The following is a 16,279-nucleotide window of genomic DNA, read 5'->3' as shown; positions in this document are numbered from 1 at the left end:
ATTTTTTTCTAAAGAAAGCTATTTGGCAAGTGGAATTCGTTAGTCGATGCTTTCAGAAGAAAGTGAACCAATACGATGGTGTCAGGAGTGCCTTTCAGTCTTTAACACTTCTCAGGGCGCCACCCCCATGCCCGCCAGGAGCACTCACGTCTCGCCACCAGGTCTGAGTAGCCTTTGCTTTGGAAGCTGTTTCACCACTTTGAGGGACCACTGTCAATGGGTATTTCAGCTGTTAGGGCACAAGGCTGTGGTTTTTCACCATTACAAAGGAGACTATTTGCCCTGACCGGTTTGGCTCAGCGGTTGGAGTGTCAGCCTGTGGACCAGAGTCCCGGGTTCGGTTCTCACTAGAGGCATGTACCAAAAAAAAAAAAAAAAAAAGAGACTGTTTGCCCTGGCTGATTTCTCAGTGGTTAGAGCATCAGCCCGCAGTCCACAGGGTCTCAGGTTCGATTCCTGGTCAAGGGCACATACCTGGGTTGCAGGTTTGATCCCTGGCCCTGGTCAGGGTCCTGCAGGAGGCAGCTAATTGATGTATCTCTCTCACATAGATTTCTCTCTCTCTCACACTCACTCTCTCGCCCCCCGCCCCCTGCCTTCCTTCCCTCCCTTCCACTCTACCTAAAAAAAATCAATTGAAAAATATTCTCGGGCGAGAATTAACCAAAAAACAAATAGAAGAAGACCCTGCCCTTAGACAGATCATGAGGCCATCATTTTATATCCCCTTGACCAGAATTGCTGTGTTATCAACCAACTTTTTCCTGTTGAACCTCCAGGCATTACTGTTGGGTACCCATCAACCCAGAGCTTTAAAAGAATCAGGATTCACCAAAAGGGTACTGGTAAGCAGCTAGAAATGCAGTCGTGTTTTTGTTGGATTTTTATGAATTTCTGATTTCAGAAGTATAATTCCAGGGGTGTCTATTTGAAGCTGATACCTATAATCTCTAGTGCCGGCACGAACAATGAGTCACCACGACCTATAATTATGATGATAATAGCTAGCAGTTAATTGAGCTTTCTTTGTGCCAGGAATTTTTCTATTTTCTGGGCACTTTCCCCGCACTACCATATTTAGTTCTCACAGGCACCCCATGCAGTAGGTAATATTATTGTCACCATGTACAGGGGGAGAAACTGAGGCCTGGGGAGGTGATATGACCCGCCTGAGATCACAGAGTCCGTGCTCTTACCCTGCGTGTCCTGATCACCAGGCTGAGGAGCAGTGTGATGGGAAGATTGGCCCCTGCAGGTGGTGATCACAGTGTATGCGGAGCTTGAGTGGACGCAGTTCCCACGCTGTGCATTCAGTATGGTTGACGAGAAGGCCTGAGATCCTTTTGCATTTGTTTCTGTCTGAAGCAAGCATCCATTCTCTGTTGGTGTTTTCTTTGAAGAGGCCAGGTTCCTGGGACCCCGATACAGAGCTGTCCTGTCTGATTCCTTGTCTCCGTGCTACTTCCTCAGGGGTGAGGCACTCTCAACTGTCCGTGGGTCCGGTGTTGAGGTGTTGGGTCAGCGAGGAAAGCTGTTCCCCTCACCCCTACGTCCCCCTCCAATCTTGGGATCATTACGACTTAGGTTAGGGGAGCTGGGTCCACATTGTTTAGGCCACTCTCTTGTCTCTCGGGTTAGAAAGTGTCACGGCCTAAACCTCCTAGGGAGTAAGATTCTCCTCTCGGCTCTCGCCCGCCTCCTTTCCGAAGTACTCGGCCTAGTACCTGAGCGGTGAAGGTGAGCGCTGCGGAATAACTGATACTCATTGGCAGCCCACTTTCAGTTTTCCTCGCTGACAGCAAAGATGTGTGACCCGGGGATAATCTTCTGTTTCCAAGGCCACCTGTGCCTTGGTTCACAGAGCCTCCTGTCAGATGGTGTCCATGCGGTGGCAGCCACAGGCATTGACTCTTGGAGCCTGGCCCCTCTTCATGGTGTCATAAACGTCTGATCAAAACGCAGGTGGGCTGAGGGAAAAGCAGCGTAAGAAATTCTAGGTATTCAGCTGTTGGTGAAACAAGTGCCTATTGCCTCTGGTCCCCAAAGGCATTTCCTAAGTAGGGTATGGTGACAAATTATCATGCTTGTTCAGAGACAGTTGTTCTACCATTCAACGTTGTCTTACTTTCTGGGCTGTTTTGATTTCCTGAGCAGCTTTGTGTGAGAAATGCCAGGCAGTAAGAAATCAGTTGTGCCCGGCCAGTGTGACTCAGTGGTTGAGCATCGACCCATGTACCAAGAGGTTGTCAGTTCGATTCCCAGTCAGGGTACATGCCCAGGTTGTGGGCCAAATCCCCAGTAGTGGGCATGCAGGAGGCAGCCAATAGATATTCTCTCTCATTGATGTTTCTCTCTCTCTCTCTGTCTCTCTCTCTCTCCCCCCCCACCCAAAAAAAAAGAAAGGCAAACTTTGAAAAGACTCAACTCCAGCAAGATTAAGATTTTGAGAACAGAATCCAGAGAGAAACCCATTCCAGCTGAGTCTTCATGGTGAGGAGGGTACAAGTTTGTAGAGACCAATTAGTTGTTGGTTTCTTTTGTGGTTAAGAGTATGGATGCTGGAGTTGACTTCCTGGGGTCAAATCCTGCCAGTGCTACCTACGAGCTGTGTGGCATTGAACAACTTTATGTCGCTGTCTCAATTTTTTCATCTGTAAAATAGAGACAATAGTACGTAGCTCAAAGAATTGTGAGGATTGAACCCAAGTAAACCACTTAGTATCGGGCACATGGAAAATGTTTAATGAATGCTATTAGCGAAACATTCATGAATGATTAAGAAAAGATGTGCTTACGTTAGATTTGCATAAAGATATCATCTCAAAGCCACTGTGCTGACCCTTACTGCACATGACCTAACATACTTCAAATGTTTCTATTTTGACGTTTCCTCTACCAGCCACCCCTGGGAAGGACGCAGGAGCTGTGTGTCTGCATATCTGGAACCCTCTGATTCTCAGTAGATGAGACTTACAGGCCACTGGAGTTGACCAGCTTCCTGGTTCTTTTTTCTTATTCAGGTGCTAGAAAGCTTCAAGATCATGGACTACAGCCTTTTGCTGGGAATCCACATCTTGGACCACTGCCTCAAAGAGAAAGAAGAGGAGACCACACAAAATGTGCCGGATGCGAAGAGGCCCGGGGTGCAGAAGGTTCTCTACTCAACGGCAATGGAATCCATCCAGGGTCCAGGGAAGTCTGGGGACGCGATGATCACAGAGAACCGGGACACGTGAGTGCAGCCACCCACCCACAAACCCTCTTGGTTGGTGCAGCCCACATCACTGAGTGATTAAATGCAATCTGTTCCTGTCATGGTGGTTCTTTGGGAATAGATTCCTACTTGATGTGAGAATGAATTAAGCCAGGTTCCCCCCCCCCCCCAGTGAAGAGAATTTAATGGAGGGGCTTATGACAGAAGTGCGGCAGGGTGAAGGGATTCAGCAATAGCTATTAGCTCTTCAGGTGTTCAAAGACTAGTGCCACTCCAAGGCAAAGGGACACCAGGGAGAGCCCCACGGTCCCTGGAGAGGGGGTGTCAGAGCAAACTGTGGTTGTGGGACACAGGCATTGCTGGAAGTCTGGACTGAAACATGGAGGGAACGGAGAAGAAACATCCGGTCTCTCTCCTCTTACCTTCTGCCTTTTTAAAAAAATTATAGTTGACATTCAGTATTATTTTGCATTGGTTTCAGGTGTACAGCATAGTGGTTAGACAACCATATACTTTACAAAGTGTTCTCCTTGGTATTTCCGGTACCACAGGCTTCGGTTCTGTTCTGTGGATAACTAGATGAGGAGCAGTTCTTTGCGTTATTATCCTTCTTTCACCCACATGCCCCCCCCACCCAGTGGCTCCATTTTTTTAACGATGGCTGAAAATGTTTTTACCTCCATTTACTACATATTCAAAACACCTACCACACTTTGAATTTATATAAACAACTAATTAAGCAAATACATGATAGGAACTATGTTCCCAGTTCAGAGATTCTTATCTGCAGAGGAGGATTCTGCGATTCGAGACCTCTTCCCTGGCAGATGTGGCTTGTTGCCTCAGCCAGATGTGAGAGTAACTTCAGGATTAGTTTTCTTACTGTAGGAAGTGCATACTGACTAACAGAAACAATACAGCCAAAGAAAATGATCGAAATGGTTCACTGTATCACATGGTGTACCAGCTGAGCAAAGAGACTGAAAGAAAGAAAGAATTTTCCTTGGCTGTCAGTGCCCTCCCAGGATTCTTCAGTGGTTGAGCGTCGACTCATGCAGCAAGAGGTTGCCAGTTCGATTCCCAGTGCCCAGGTTGTGGGCCCCGATCCCCAGTGGGGGGCATGCAGGAGGCAGCCAATCGATGTTCTCTCTCATGGGTGTTTCTCTCCCTCTTCCTTCCTCTTTCTGTAAAAATCAATAAAGAAAAAAAATTTTTTTTAAATACATTAGCATTGAGTATGAAGAAATGTTTATTATTTAGCAAGTCAAAAATTCAGGTTATCAAACATAATAAACTAATCGCTTTTGTGGATTAATAAATACAGGTACACAAACATACTAGAGAGGTGTACTAAATTTTAATAGTGGTTACTTTTGCACACTAGGAATGGATTCCTTATAAATTTTTTTGTGCTTTTCTACATTTTATTTTAAAGTCTCATAGTGACTATATAAAAGTGTTGCATTTTAAAAAGCAATATTTTAAAACACTTTAAAAATTCTTGCTCATTAAAATAGGAATACTTTAGAAATTGTATTCCTCTCCCCAACTCCCCAGAGCTGCCAGCTTCGGTACCCTTCTCCTCTGCGGGAAGTTCATCATTCCGCAATCCAAGGGGAACTAACTGAGACCAGAAAAGACACTGAAGAAGGGGGAGAGAGTTGAGAATTCTTAAAGATTCTCCATTTTTACTCACAGCCTATTTATTAGAAATGATTTTAACTTCCTATTCTTATATTACAGAATATTTTCTCTTTTTCTCTATCAACAGAATGGGAGGGATTCCAGCTAAAAGCCATAGGGGAGAAAAACTGCTTTTATTTATGGGCATTATTGATATTCTGCAATCATATAGGTAAGACATTGGGGGGAGTGGTCTCTTATTATTTCAAAATAAATCAACATAAGATTCTGAAAATTCACCAAAGGGGAGTGATCTCACATTCCCATGTTATTTGTCTGTTTACATCTAGGTTAATGAAGAAGTTAGAACATTCCTGGAAAGCTCTTGTTTATGATGGGGTAAGCGGCTTGTCATGTTCCTTATTAAACTGGGTTGTTTTTTTCTGATTTGCCAGAGACATCAGATGTGTCTGGAAAGCTGTGTCACTAGACTTGGAGAGGAAACAGGGTCTTTATAAATTCAGAGTTAGGCTTGCAGATTATTCACGTGAGAGAATGAAGACAATATAACTTTGAATAGCTGTTGGAACAGAGGACGTGCAGTCTGGCGGCTGCGTACTGGCCAGGAAAACAGAACGATGTCTTGTTTCATGTGAAATCTGCAGAGCCCAACTACGAGATGGTGATGAGAAAACGGGGGAGGTTTCCATCAATATAGTAACCGCACTTCGGTGTCTGACACAATACCTAACACGTAACGAGGACATGGGAAGTGAAGGCTTTTGAGTTGTTATGGATTTATACATGACTGCAGCTGACAGATAAGAGAATGGCTTTTGGACCCAGAATTGGTATAACAAGGAAACAGCTATCAAGAAGCAGCCTCCCTCGCCCTGGCCGGTTTGGCTCAGCAGTGGGAGCGTGGGCCGGAGGACCAAAGAATCCAGGGTTTGTTTCCGGTCAAGGGCACGGACCTGGATTGTGGTTTGGTCCCTGGGGCCCTGCGTGGGTCATGTGGGAAGCAGCCGATTGATGTGTCCCTCTCACATTGATGTTTCTCTCCCTCCTTCCCGCCTCCCTCTCTATCTGAAGATAAATAGCAAAATATTCTCGGGTGAGGATTTTAAAAAGTAGGCTTTCTCCCCCTCCCCCTTTTCCCCCCTCCCCCTTCCTACCACCTCTGCTCCTCCCCCACCCTCCCCCTGCACATGGGTGTTCCTATCTAAATGTTAGATTTGAACTTCCTGCTGCTGACAGAACATTCGGTGACCTCAGCCTTCCTCCGTTAATAACTTGAAGTGACAATTCCAAATAATACATTGGCCAAAGATTTGCTCACACATTTTAAAAAGATGTTAGATGCTTTCCTTTGCGAAAGGATAAATTATAGACGCTGTCCTTCTCAGTTCTGAGGAAGACTGGTAATAACCCTTCAGCGTGAAGTCTGCGTTTTGTCCACACGCTAAGGACGACGTCCATGGGGATGCACTTGTAAACAACAGGTCCGCAAGTTTGTTTCTAAGAAATAAACTTAGGCTTATTATTCAGATCAAAGATTCCTTCTTTGAAAAGACCACAGTTAACTTTTTGCCCTTTCAGCTGGGGGTAGTAGAGACTTCACAAGGCCTTGAACATGGAAGGGGAGAGAGCACACTCCCTCTTGCGTTCCCCTCTGCCTTCCGAGTCCACTTGCATTCCGTCACCAGATGAGATCGCTCCCCGAACGGCCGAGTCCTCAATTGTCCAGATGCTTCTAAGAGGCCCTACCTTTGTCTAGTTAAAACGCATCTTCTTTTTTTGGTGGTGTTTTTTGTTTGTTTGTTTGTTTTCAAAGACACTCTCTGTGCTGATTATATATTGGGAAATTGTAAGCAGTAATTAAGGCTTATTGTCTGAACACACATGCCTCGTATTGAAACAATGTTTCTTCATACCAAAGGGAACCGCAGTCACACCTGTGGGACATTTCCCAGCACAGTTACAGCATCACAGATGGTCTGCAGGACCATTATAACCCGGCTAAAGAGGGTTCCTCTCTCCATTGTCCTTCATAACATGCTAATTACAGAACTGCCATATGCCTCATGTTGACACCATTTTACAGATGGGAAAACGGAGACCCTGAGACACTCTCTTCCAGCGATCACACAGCTTTTTAAAGTTAGGAATAACACCGGCATCAGGTCTCTGGACCTTTGGTCCAATGTGTGTTTTCTCTTCCAAAGCCACTGCAGACACTTGATCGTGTCTAAACACATTTTTAGAAGTTTTCTTATTGGAATCCACAAACCTGGAATCAAAATGGGGCATTCAATAAGCAAATAGACTATTTCTAGAATTATATATCTTGGATAAATAAATGATTACTGAATAAACATACAGAATTAACTCCTTCATCAATCTCCTTTCCTGGATTTGTAATAAAATGTCCCTTTAGTCCTAAAGACTCCTACAAGCAGAGAGAATTGAGTTAACACTTCAGTGCCATTCAGTTCTATCTAATTAGTAGATAATTCAGTATAATGGGCGTTAACAGTCAGCCTTGTCTCCTAGGCATCTTCCCGATGTCTATGCACCTTATTACTGGGAGGCGAAACCAGCGCACTTTTTTTGGCTTAGATATCACTCTTTCATTAGGGTTGATTTGCTTGTTTATGTCCCCAACTTTTGCTCCTGATTGAAAGTGTTACCCTTCATTCCAGATGACTTGAGGCACTGGCTGCCTGTGTATAGAAAAGAATAGAAAAGCTCCTCATGTCACACAATGGAATAAAGCAGAGTCTTTTTGCTGTGCCTCACCTGCCCCTCTTAATGCTTTATTTCGTCATGAGTGTCTTGGCTCAGATGGAGTCTTGTGCCTCCACCCCCGGCCCAACTCCTGGGCCCCAGAGGACCCAGGACACTGCTCTTTTCTGGCTCTCTGCGTCCACACCTGGTGAGGACATTGGAGAACTGAGCCGATTGCATGGGCCTTTTTCTGAACTGTCTGAGGGGTAAACCTGTGATACCTGGTTTGTCTTTTCAGGACACTGTTTCAGTTCACAGACCGAGCTTCTATGCAGACAGATTTCTAAAGTTTATGAATTCCAGAGTTTTCAAGAAGATTCAAGGTAAGATTCTTACGAATTATTTTTACTTTCAGCACTTACATGCTGACTTCACTATGTGTATCTTTGCAATATTTGTATTGGAAGAGTTTAGTTCATTTCCCCAAAGTGGTAATCACTGAGTAATTATGTTAAGTATCCCAGTCAGGAATTTATTGATGTCATAATCACTAAAGTCTTATTTTGTAGTGGAAAAACTTAGGAACTGCCTAAATGTTCAACCCTATAATATATTGGCTAACTAAATATATTATGATACAATCAAACGATGGAATAATATGCAACAAATAAAATTGGTGTGGCACATTTAGTCCTTACAGGTTTATTCACATATATATGTGCTTATTGGTCTGCACACCTAAAGGCACAACAAAATTCTAATGGATGTATAAAAATGTTCACAGTGGTTAATCTCATGAAATAGTCTTCATGATAGACCATATATGAGATCACAAAACAATTTCAGTAAATTTTAGAAGTTTGAAATTATACAAAGAAGCTTTTTTTTTAAGAATCTATTTTAGTTATAGTTGACATATAATAGATTGATTTAAGGTGTACAACATAGTGAGATTCACCATTTTTATACCTTATGAGGTGGTCACCACAATAAATCCAATAACCATGTCACCATACATAGTTATTATGATATCATTAACTGTATTTCCTGTGGTGTATATTATATCCCTGTGACTTATTTTATAACTGGAAGTTTGTACTTTTTAATCCCCTTCTCTTTTTTTTCTAATTAAAATGGGATGAATCGAGCAAAAACTGGAAAATGTACTTGTATGTGAAAATTTAATAATACACATTTAAAAAAATTTTTTTTATATTGATTTTTAGAGAGGAAGGGAGAGGAAAAGAGAGAGAGAAACATCGACTGGGGATCAGGCCCATAACCTGGGCATGTGCCCTGACTGGGAATCGAACCGGTGACCTCTTGATGCATAGGTCACTGCTCAACCATTGAGCCACACCAGCCGAGCTAGTAACACACTCTTAAACTGCCAATAGGTCAAAGAAGAAAGCACAAGGACATTTTTTTAAAACCTTAGAGAAGCATGGAAACAAAAATACACATACTAAACACATGGGATACTGTGAAGGCACTGTCCAGAGAAAATGTATAACTGCAAATGCCTACATTAAAAAAGAAGAAAGATCTCAAATATGTACCCTAACTTTAAACCATTAGGGAGGAACAAGAAGAACAAACTAAACCCAAAGCTAACAATAGTTATTCTGAATCATGGGATTATGTAGGCTTTCTTTTTCTTACATCAGTATTTATTAAATTTTCCACAATCGATATGTATTACTTATGTAGTAAGTTTTCAAACTGTGGGAAAAGAAAAATAAACCTATTATTAAATATTATTTTATCATTTAGGTATTCTGTGGTCCAATTTCATAACACAAAACATGACAATTTAGCCACATACAAAAAATGTTCATATTTTATATTTACATAACACAGATTTTTCTTATATTTGTTGCAGTAATTTTTTCCAGCTTTATAGAGATGTAATTGACATAGAGCATTGCGTAAGTCTGTGTATGATGTGATGACTTGATACACGTATATGTTGCAAAAAGATTATAGCAAGTTACTTAACACATCCATCACCTCACAAATTACAAATTGTGTGTGTGTTGTGAGAATGTTTAAGATCTACTTTCTTAGCAACTTTCTAGTATATAATACAGTATTGTTAACTATAGTCACCATACTGTGTATTAGATCCCCAAAACTTATTAATCTTATAACTGGAAGTTGGTACCCTTTGACCAACGTCACCCCATTTCACCCACAATAATCACTCTTCTACTTTCTGTTTCTATGAGCTCAACCATTTTTAATATACATATAAGTCAGATCATATAGTTCTTGTCTTTCTCTATCTGACTTATTTCACTTAGCACATAATATCCTCAATGTTCATCCATGTTGTAGCAAATAGCAGGATTTTCTTATATTTAATGCTGTGTATGTGTATATGTGTCACTCACATTTTCTTTATTCATTTATCTGTCAGTGGACACTTAGGTTGTTGTCTTAACTATTGTGAATAATGCCGCAATGAACATGGGAGTACAGATATGTCTTCAAGATAGTGATTTCATTTCCTTTGAGTATATTTCCAGAAGTGGGATTTCTAGGTTATATGGCAGTTCTATTTTTAATTGTTTGAAGAACCTCCATACTATTGTCCACAGTGGCTGTACCAATTTACATTCCTACCAGGACTTCCTCACCAAGACTTATCTCTTGTGCTTTGGTAATAGCCATTCTAACAGGTTTGAGATGATATCTCGTGGTTTCGATTTCCATTACCCTGGTGGTTAATGATGTTGGACATCTTTTCATGTACCTGTTGGCCACGTGTGTGTCTTCTTTGGAAAAAACGTGTATTCAGGTCCTTTGTCCATTTCTTAATTAGATTATTTGGTATATTGCCATTGGATTACATGAGTTCTTTATATATTTTGTAAATTAACCCCTTTATTTGATGTATGGTTTGCAAATATTTTCTCCAGTGCCGTAGTTGCCTCTTCATTTTGTTGATTGTTTCTTTTGCTGTGCAGAGCTTTTTAGTTTGATGTAGTTCCACTTACTTATTTTTGCTTTTGTTGCTTTGTGCTTTTGTTGTCACATCCAAAAAGTTGTTGCCAAGACCGATGGCAGGGAGCTTTCCCCCCTGTGTTTTATGATTTCAGGTCTTACACTGACGTCTTTAACCCATTTTTAGTTCATTTTTATGAGTATAAAACCCTTTCAGTGTAAAAATATTGGAAAATACATAAAGATTCAGAGAACAATGAAAATTACTTGATATCCCACAACCCAGAAATATCCACTACTAATATTTTATTTTAAATTATTTTTATTAATTTGTTTTTGTTACAGATGTTTCTCCTTTCCCCCCATTGACACCCTCCTCCCCATCTCCCCCCACCCCCTGCCTCATTCCCAGCTTTGTTGTCTATGTCCATTGGTTATGCATACATGCATATAAGTTCTGTGGTTTATCTCTTCCCCCCCATAACCCCCTCTTCTGAGATTTGTCAGTCTGTACCCTACTTCTGTGTCTCTGGGTCAATTTTGTTCATCCATTTGTTTAGTTCATTATATTCCACAAATAAGTGAGATCATGTGATATTTGTCTTTCTCTGCTTGGCTTGTTTCACTTAGCATAATACTCTTCAAGCAGTACTAATATTTTAATATACTTCTTACCAATCTTTATTTCTCTACTTTGTGTATTTATATAAAAATGGTAGTAGAATGGTAAACAATTTTATGCATATGTCCTTTATATTTTACATAATATTATAACATGGTTTCCCATATGACTGTACATTCTACAGATACCAGTTACAATTGTGATACAAAAATATAAATATATATATATACATGTATATATATATATAAAATAAAATTGCAATACATCATTAAAATTATATGGGTATGTCTAACTATACTTTCATTATTGGGCATTTAAATTGTTTCTCCTTTTTCTATTTTTAACTAGTATTTTATGGATATCATTTCAGATAAATTTTGTCCAAACTTATGATTTTTTTTTAGGATACATTTCAAGAAGGGGGACTAGGAGGTTGAAATGCACATAACTGCAGAAATGCACTAGACCACTGTAGACTTCTAAAGAGTCTGAACCCTTCTAACCCTTAACCAGAATTATTCTTTTTAAATTATGCTGTTCTGATAAGTAAAAAAGGTTATCTGGTGGTTTTATTTTGTATTTCTTAAGTACTGGTGAAGCTCAACCATTATTCATGTTTATTAGCCATTTGTCATTCCTTTGAGAATTGAGCTTTGTGATATTTGTTCATTTATAGTCGTCGTTTAATTTTTTCCAAATGCTTTATATGAACTCTACATATTAAAGATATCAATTCTATTCTAAGAAAAACTTTTGTTTCACATTTGACTATCTCAGTGGTATCTTAAAATTGGCCTCAAACTGAGACCAATTTAATTAACTTCTCTAAGGTTTTTTTTCTTTATTCTTTTTACTTATCTTTTTTGCCTAAGAGGGGTCATAAGATAGTGTTTATTAAGCCTACAGGTCTATGTGCATACCAACTTGTGGTTCACATTTTCAAGGAAGATTTTCCACCTTTCCTTACCCTTTGCCACGGTTGAAAACACATGACTTTCCCGTGCCGTTGGTAGGTTTGTGGAGGATGTGGCCCTTGGTGTCCCAGCTTTAGTGAGATGTCTCCTCGAGGGTCCCCGTCTTGGGAGGTTTGCTTTTTTAGCAGCATAGAAATTAATGGTACGCTCAGTGGCATTTCAATTCCATGAAATTTGGCATGTGTTACTAATCTTTTCAGTTTGTATAGTTTATCATGTAGTAGCATGTGTTCAGCTTCTCAAGTCATCAAATCTATTCACCATTTTCCACTATTTTTATAACATCTTTATGGAGATATAATTCACATACCACAAAGTTCGCCCTTTTAAACTGTACAATTCTGCGAGTCTTGGTATATTCACAGAGTTGTGCAACCATCACCACTGTCTAATTTTAGAACATTTTTATTACCTCAAAAAGAAATTTCATACCCATTAGCAGTCAGTCTTCATTCCCACTTCTTCCCAGCCCTTGGCAACTACTAGTTTATTTTCTGTCTCTATGGCTTTGCCTATTCTGGATATTTATATAAATGGACTCCTATAGTATGTGGCCTATTGTGTGTAGCTATTTTGACTTAACATAATGTTTTCAAGGTTTAGTCATCTCATACGTTTTTCTTTTGTTTTTGTTTGTTTGTTTGTTTGTTTGTTTGTTTTTGTGTCTGGTTTTTTTTGGTGGTGGTACGTGCCCCTAGTGGAAACCGAACCCAGGAGTCTCTGGTCCACAGGCCGACGCTCAACTGCTGAGCCAAACTGGCCAGGGCCGTTTTTCTTTTTTATTGCTGAATAATATTCCATTTTATGGATATACCAAATTTGTTTATCCATTCATTAGTGAATGTATATTTGCAGTGTTTCTATTTTTGGTAATTATGAATAAAGCAGGTGCAAACACTCATGTACAAGGTTTTGTGTGGACATATGTTATCATTTCTTTTGGGTATATACCTAGGAGTAGAATTGCTAGATCAGATGGTAACTCCATTTGACATTTTGAGGAACCTGCCAAACTCTTTTCCAAAGCAGCTACATCATTTTACAGTCCCATCAGTACCAGTGGAGGGATCCAGTTTATCTACATCCTCCCAATGTATGTTATTGTCTGTCTTTTATTTTAAACATCCTAGTGGATATAAAGTGGTATCTCAATGTGGTTTTGATTTACATTTCTTTAAATGTAAATGATGTTGAACATCTTATGTGCTTATTGACCATTTATATTTTCCTTGGAGAAATGTCTGTTCAAATCCTTTGCCCATTTCTTTTCTCAGTAAATGGTTTTCACTATTCTATTGATAATAATAGAAACCAAATCTGAGGGACAATCTCATCCATGCTTTGAAAATGCTTTGAATTAAGGTTTGCAAAATTTATTCCAAGAAACCTCTTGTCTAACAGGTCAATAATTCTCAGAATTCTAAAACATTTCTGACCTTGTGACTTTCTCCATGTTTCATGTTCTGTGAAAGTTACTATTTTTCCATATTTTAAAAGCTCAGAAACTATCTAAAATAAGGTAAAATAAACTACACAAATAACATAGTGTCCACAAAATGCTGAGTTGAATTGGACCTAGGAAAAACATCTTTGCCCATATTTACTGGGTTATTTGTCTTTTTGTTGTTGAGTTATAAGAGCTCTTTATATATCTGGATACAAGTTTCTGTTATCTACGATTTACAAATACTGATTTAATTTTTAGTATGTGGTATGGGATAGGTCCAACTTCATTCTTTTGCTTGTGGATATCTAACTGTCCCAGCACCATTTGTCAAAAAGCCTATTCTTTCCCCCATTGAATTAGCTTTGTTCCCTTGTTGAAAATCATTGTCCACAAATGTTAGGATTTATTTCTCTGTTCTCAATTCTATTCCATTTCTCTCTATGTCTGTCCTTATACTCATACCATACTGTCTTGATTACTTCAATGCTGTATTATAAGTTTTGAAATCACAAGTGTAAGTCCTTCAAAAGTGTGAGTTCTTTTTCAGAATTATTTTGGTCCCTTGGATTACTGTATGAATTTTAGAATCAGTTTGTCAATTTCTGCCAAAAAAAAAAAAAAAAGGCAGCTGATATTTTGATAAGGATTGTGTTGAACCTGTAGATTGATTAAGGTATATTGCCATCTTAACATTGTTGAGTCTTCCATTCCTTGAACATGGATGTCTTTCTTTTTATTTAAGATTTCATTCAACAATATTTTGTAGTTTGCCGAGTACAAGTCTTGCACTTTTGTTTAATTTATTAAGTATTTTTTAATGTTTTAAATGGAACTATTTTCTTAATTATTCTTATGTTTACAATCATTCTTGTCTTTACACCCACATGTAGTCACTCACCAACACCTAGTCTCTGCAATATTGAGGGTTTATCCCCTTCTTTCACAATGTCTCTAGTAATTCAGCCACGTGTGTGTGTGTGTGTGTGTGTGTGTGTGTGGTCTTGGTTTTTGAGGGATTTTTTGCATACAGCCGTGGCCCCCACATTGGTCTCTTGCTTCCAATCATGTCCCCAACTTAACCCAGTCTCCTCAACACTGCAGCCAGGGGGGATCATTTACCTGTTAAACCCTCCCGCGCCTACAGCTCTGACTCCTGTCAGTCACCCAGACATCCCAGGCTGACCATGTCTCTTCACATTCGTGTCCCTTTGCCTGCAACTCTCTTTCCATTCTCCCCCTGGTCTTCCTTCAGGTTTGTTTTGATGGGACTTCTGCCATGGAACTTACCATACTCTGCTATAAGAAGTTGTTTTTACCCCTGCCGGTTTGGCTCAGCGGTTAGAGCATCGGCCTGCAGACCAGAGAGACCCGGGTTCGGTTCCTACTAAGGGCACATACCTTGGTTGCAGTTTTTCCCCGGCCCCGGTTGGGGTCATATGGGTAGCAACCAATTAATGTGTCTCTCTCACATTGATGTTTCTCTATCTCTCTTCCTCTCTTTCTCCTTCCCTCTCTATTTGAAGATAAATACAAAAATGTCCTTGGGTGAGGATTAAAAAAAAAAGTTGTTCTTCTGTTTCCCCCACTAGACTGTGAATTCCTTAAAAGTGTGACTGTGTCTGGTTCTCTTACATATATTCCCAGCACCTGGCACATTTCCTGCCATATTGCAGGCTCTCAATCATCATTTGATAAATGATTGAACAAATGAATGGATTTTTCATTCACTACCAGCATTTCAAGGGGTAGCAATTTACTCAGTAACACTGACAAGTTAAAATACAACATCAAGGTGTTTTATCAGCTGTGATTAATTTAAAGCCCTTAATGCCTAAAGGCATACTTTGTAGGTGAAAACTCCCCTTTCCTAATACCATCCCCAAGAAAACAGTTCCTGGTCTTCAAGATTCTTTTCTCAAATCAGTTTACTTAGCCTTCTTCTTTTTTTTTCTTTTTTTTTATCCTCACCCGAGGACATTTTTCCATTTTTTGTTCAGATAGAACGGGAGGGAGAGAGAGGAAGAGAGAGAGAAAGAGAAACATCGATGTGAAGGGACACATCGAGTGGCTGCCACCCGCACGACCAACCAGGGCCGGGGACAAACTGCAACCGAGGTACGTGCCCTTAGCGGAAACCGAACCCGGGTCTCTCTCTACCGCAAGCCGACGCTCCGACCGCTGAGCCAAACCGGCCAGGGCTAACCTTCTTCTTTTTAAATTAATTTTAGAGAGAGGAAGGGAGAGAAAGCAAGAAAGAGAAACATAAATTTGTTGTTCCACTTATTTAAGCATTCATTGATTGATTCTTTTTTTTTTTCTTTTTTTTTTTTTTTTCTTTTCCCCACATCTTTATTGATGGATGTAAAATGTATTACAGATGTTCCACATTTTTCCCCCATTGACCCCCTCCTCCCCACTCCCGCCCCCCTCCCACCTTTTCCCAAACTATTGTCCGTGTCCATTAGTTATGCATATAAGTTCTTTGGTTTATTTCCTCCCACCCCCCCAACCCCTTTCCCTTTGAGGTTTGTCAGTCTAGCAATGAATTTGTGCTTCTTAATCCCTTCACCTTTTTCATCCATTCCCCCAACCCCTTTCCCAACTGGCAACCAACAAAACGTTCTCTGTATCTATGAGAATGTTCCTGTTCTTCCTGTTCATTTTGTTTGTAAATTCCATTGTTGATAGATATGTATTCATTGCCATTTTGTTTGTTCATACATTTT

General features: G+C 40.0%; 1 protein-coding gene across 7 annotated transcripts in view; it reads left to right on the top strand.

The window, feature by feature from the left end:
- PIP5K1B (phosphatidylinositol-4-phosphate 5-kinase type 1 beta) overlaps positions 1 to 16,279 on the top strand; it is a 322,429-nt gene that overhangs the window by 224,264 nt on the left and 81,886 nt on the right. For all 7 annotated transcript variants that reach the window (XM_036260509.1, XM_036260508.1, XM_036260505.1 and 4 more), the window contains 4 exons: positions 3,021 to 3,232; positions 4,986 to 5,069; positions 5,188 to 5,236; positions 7,863 to 7,947. In XM_036260509.1, the coding sequence (XP_036116402.1) occupies positions 3,021 to 3,232; positions 4,986 to 5,069; positions 5,188 to 5,236; positions 7,863 to 7,947 (430 nt within the window). The remainder of the gene's footprint in view (positions 1 to 3,020; positions 3,233 to 4,985; positions 5,070 to 5,187; positions 5,237 to 7,862; positions 7,948 to 16,279) is intronic.

This window comes from Molossus molossus, unplaced genomic scaffold (genome assembly GCF_014108415.1).
Source record: "Molossus molossus isolate mMolMol1 unplaced genomic scaffold, mMolMol1.p scaffold_m16_p_14, whole genome shotgun sequence".
Taxonomy (NCBI): domain Eukaryota; kingdom Metazoa; phylum Chordata; class Mammalia; order Chiroptera; family Molossidae; genus Molossus; species Molossus molossus.
This window is presented reverse-complemented; position numbering and strand designations above follow the sequence as displayed.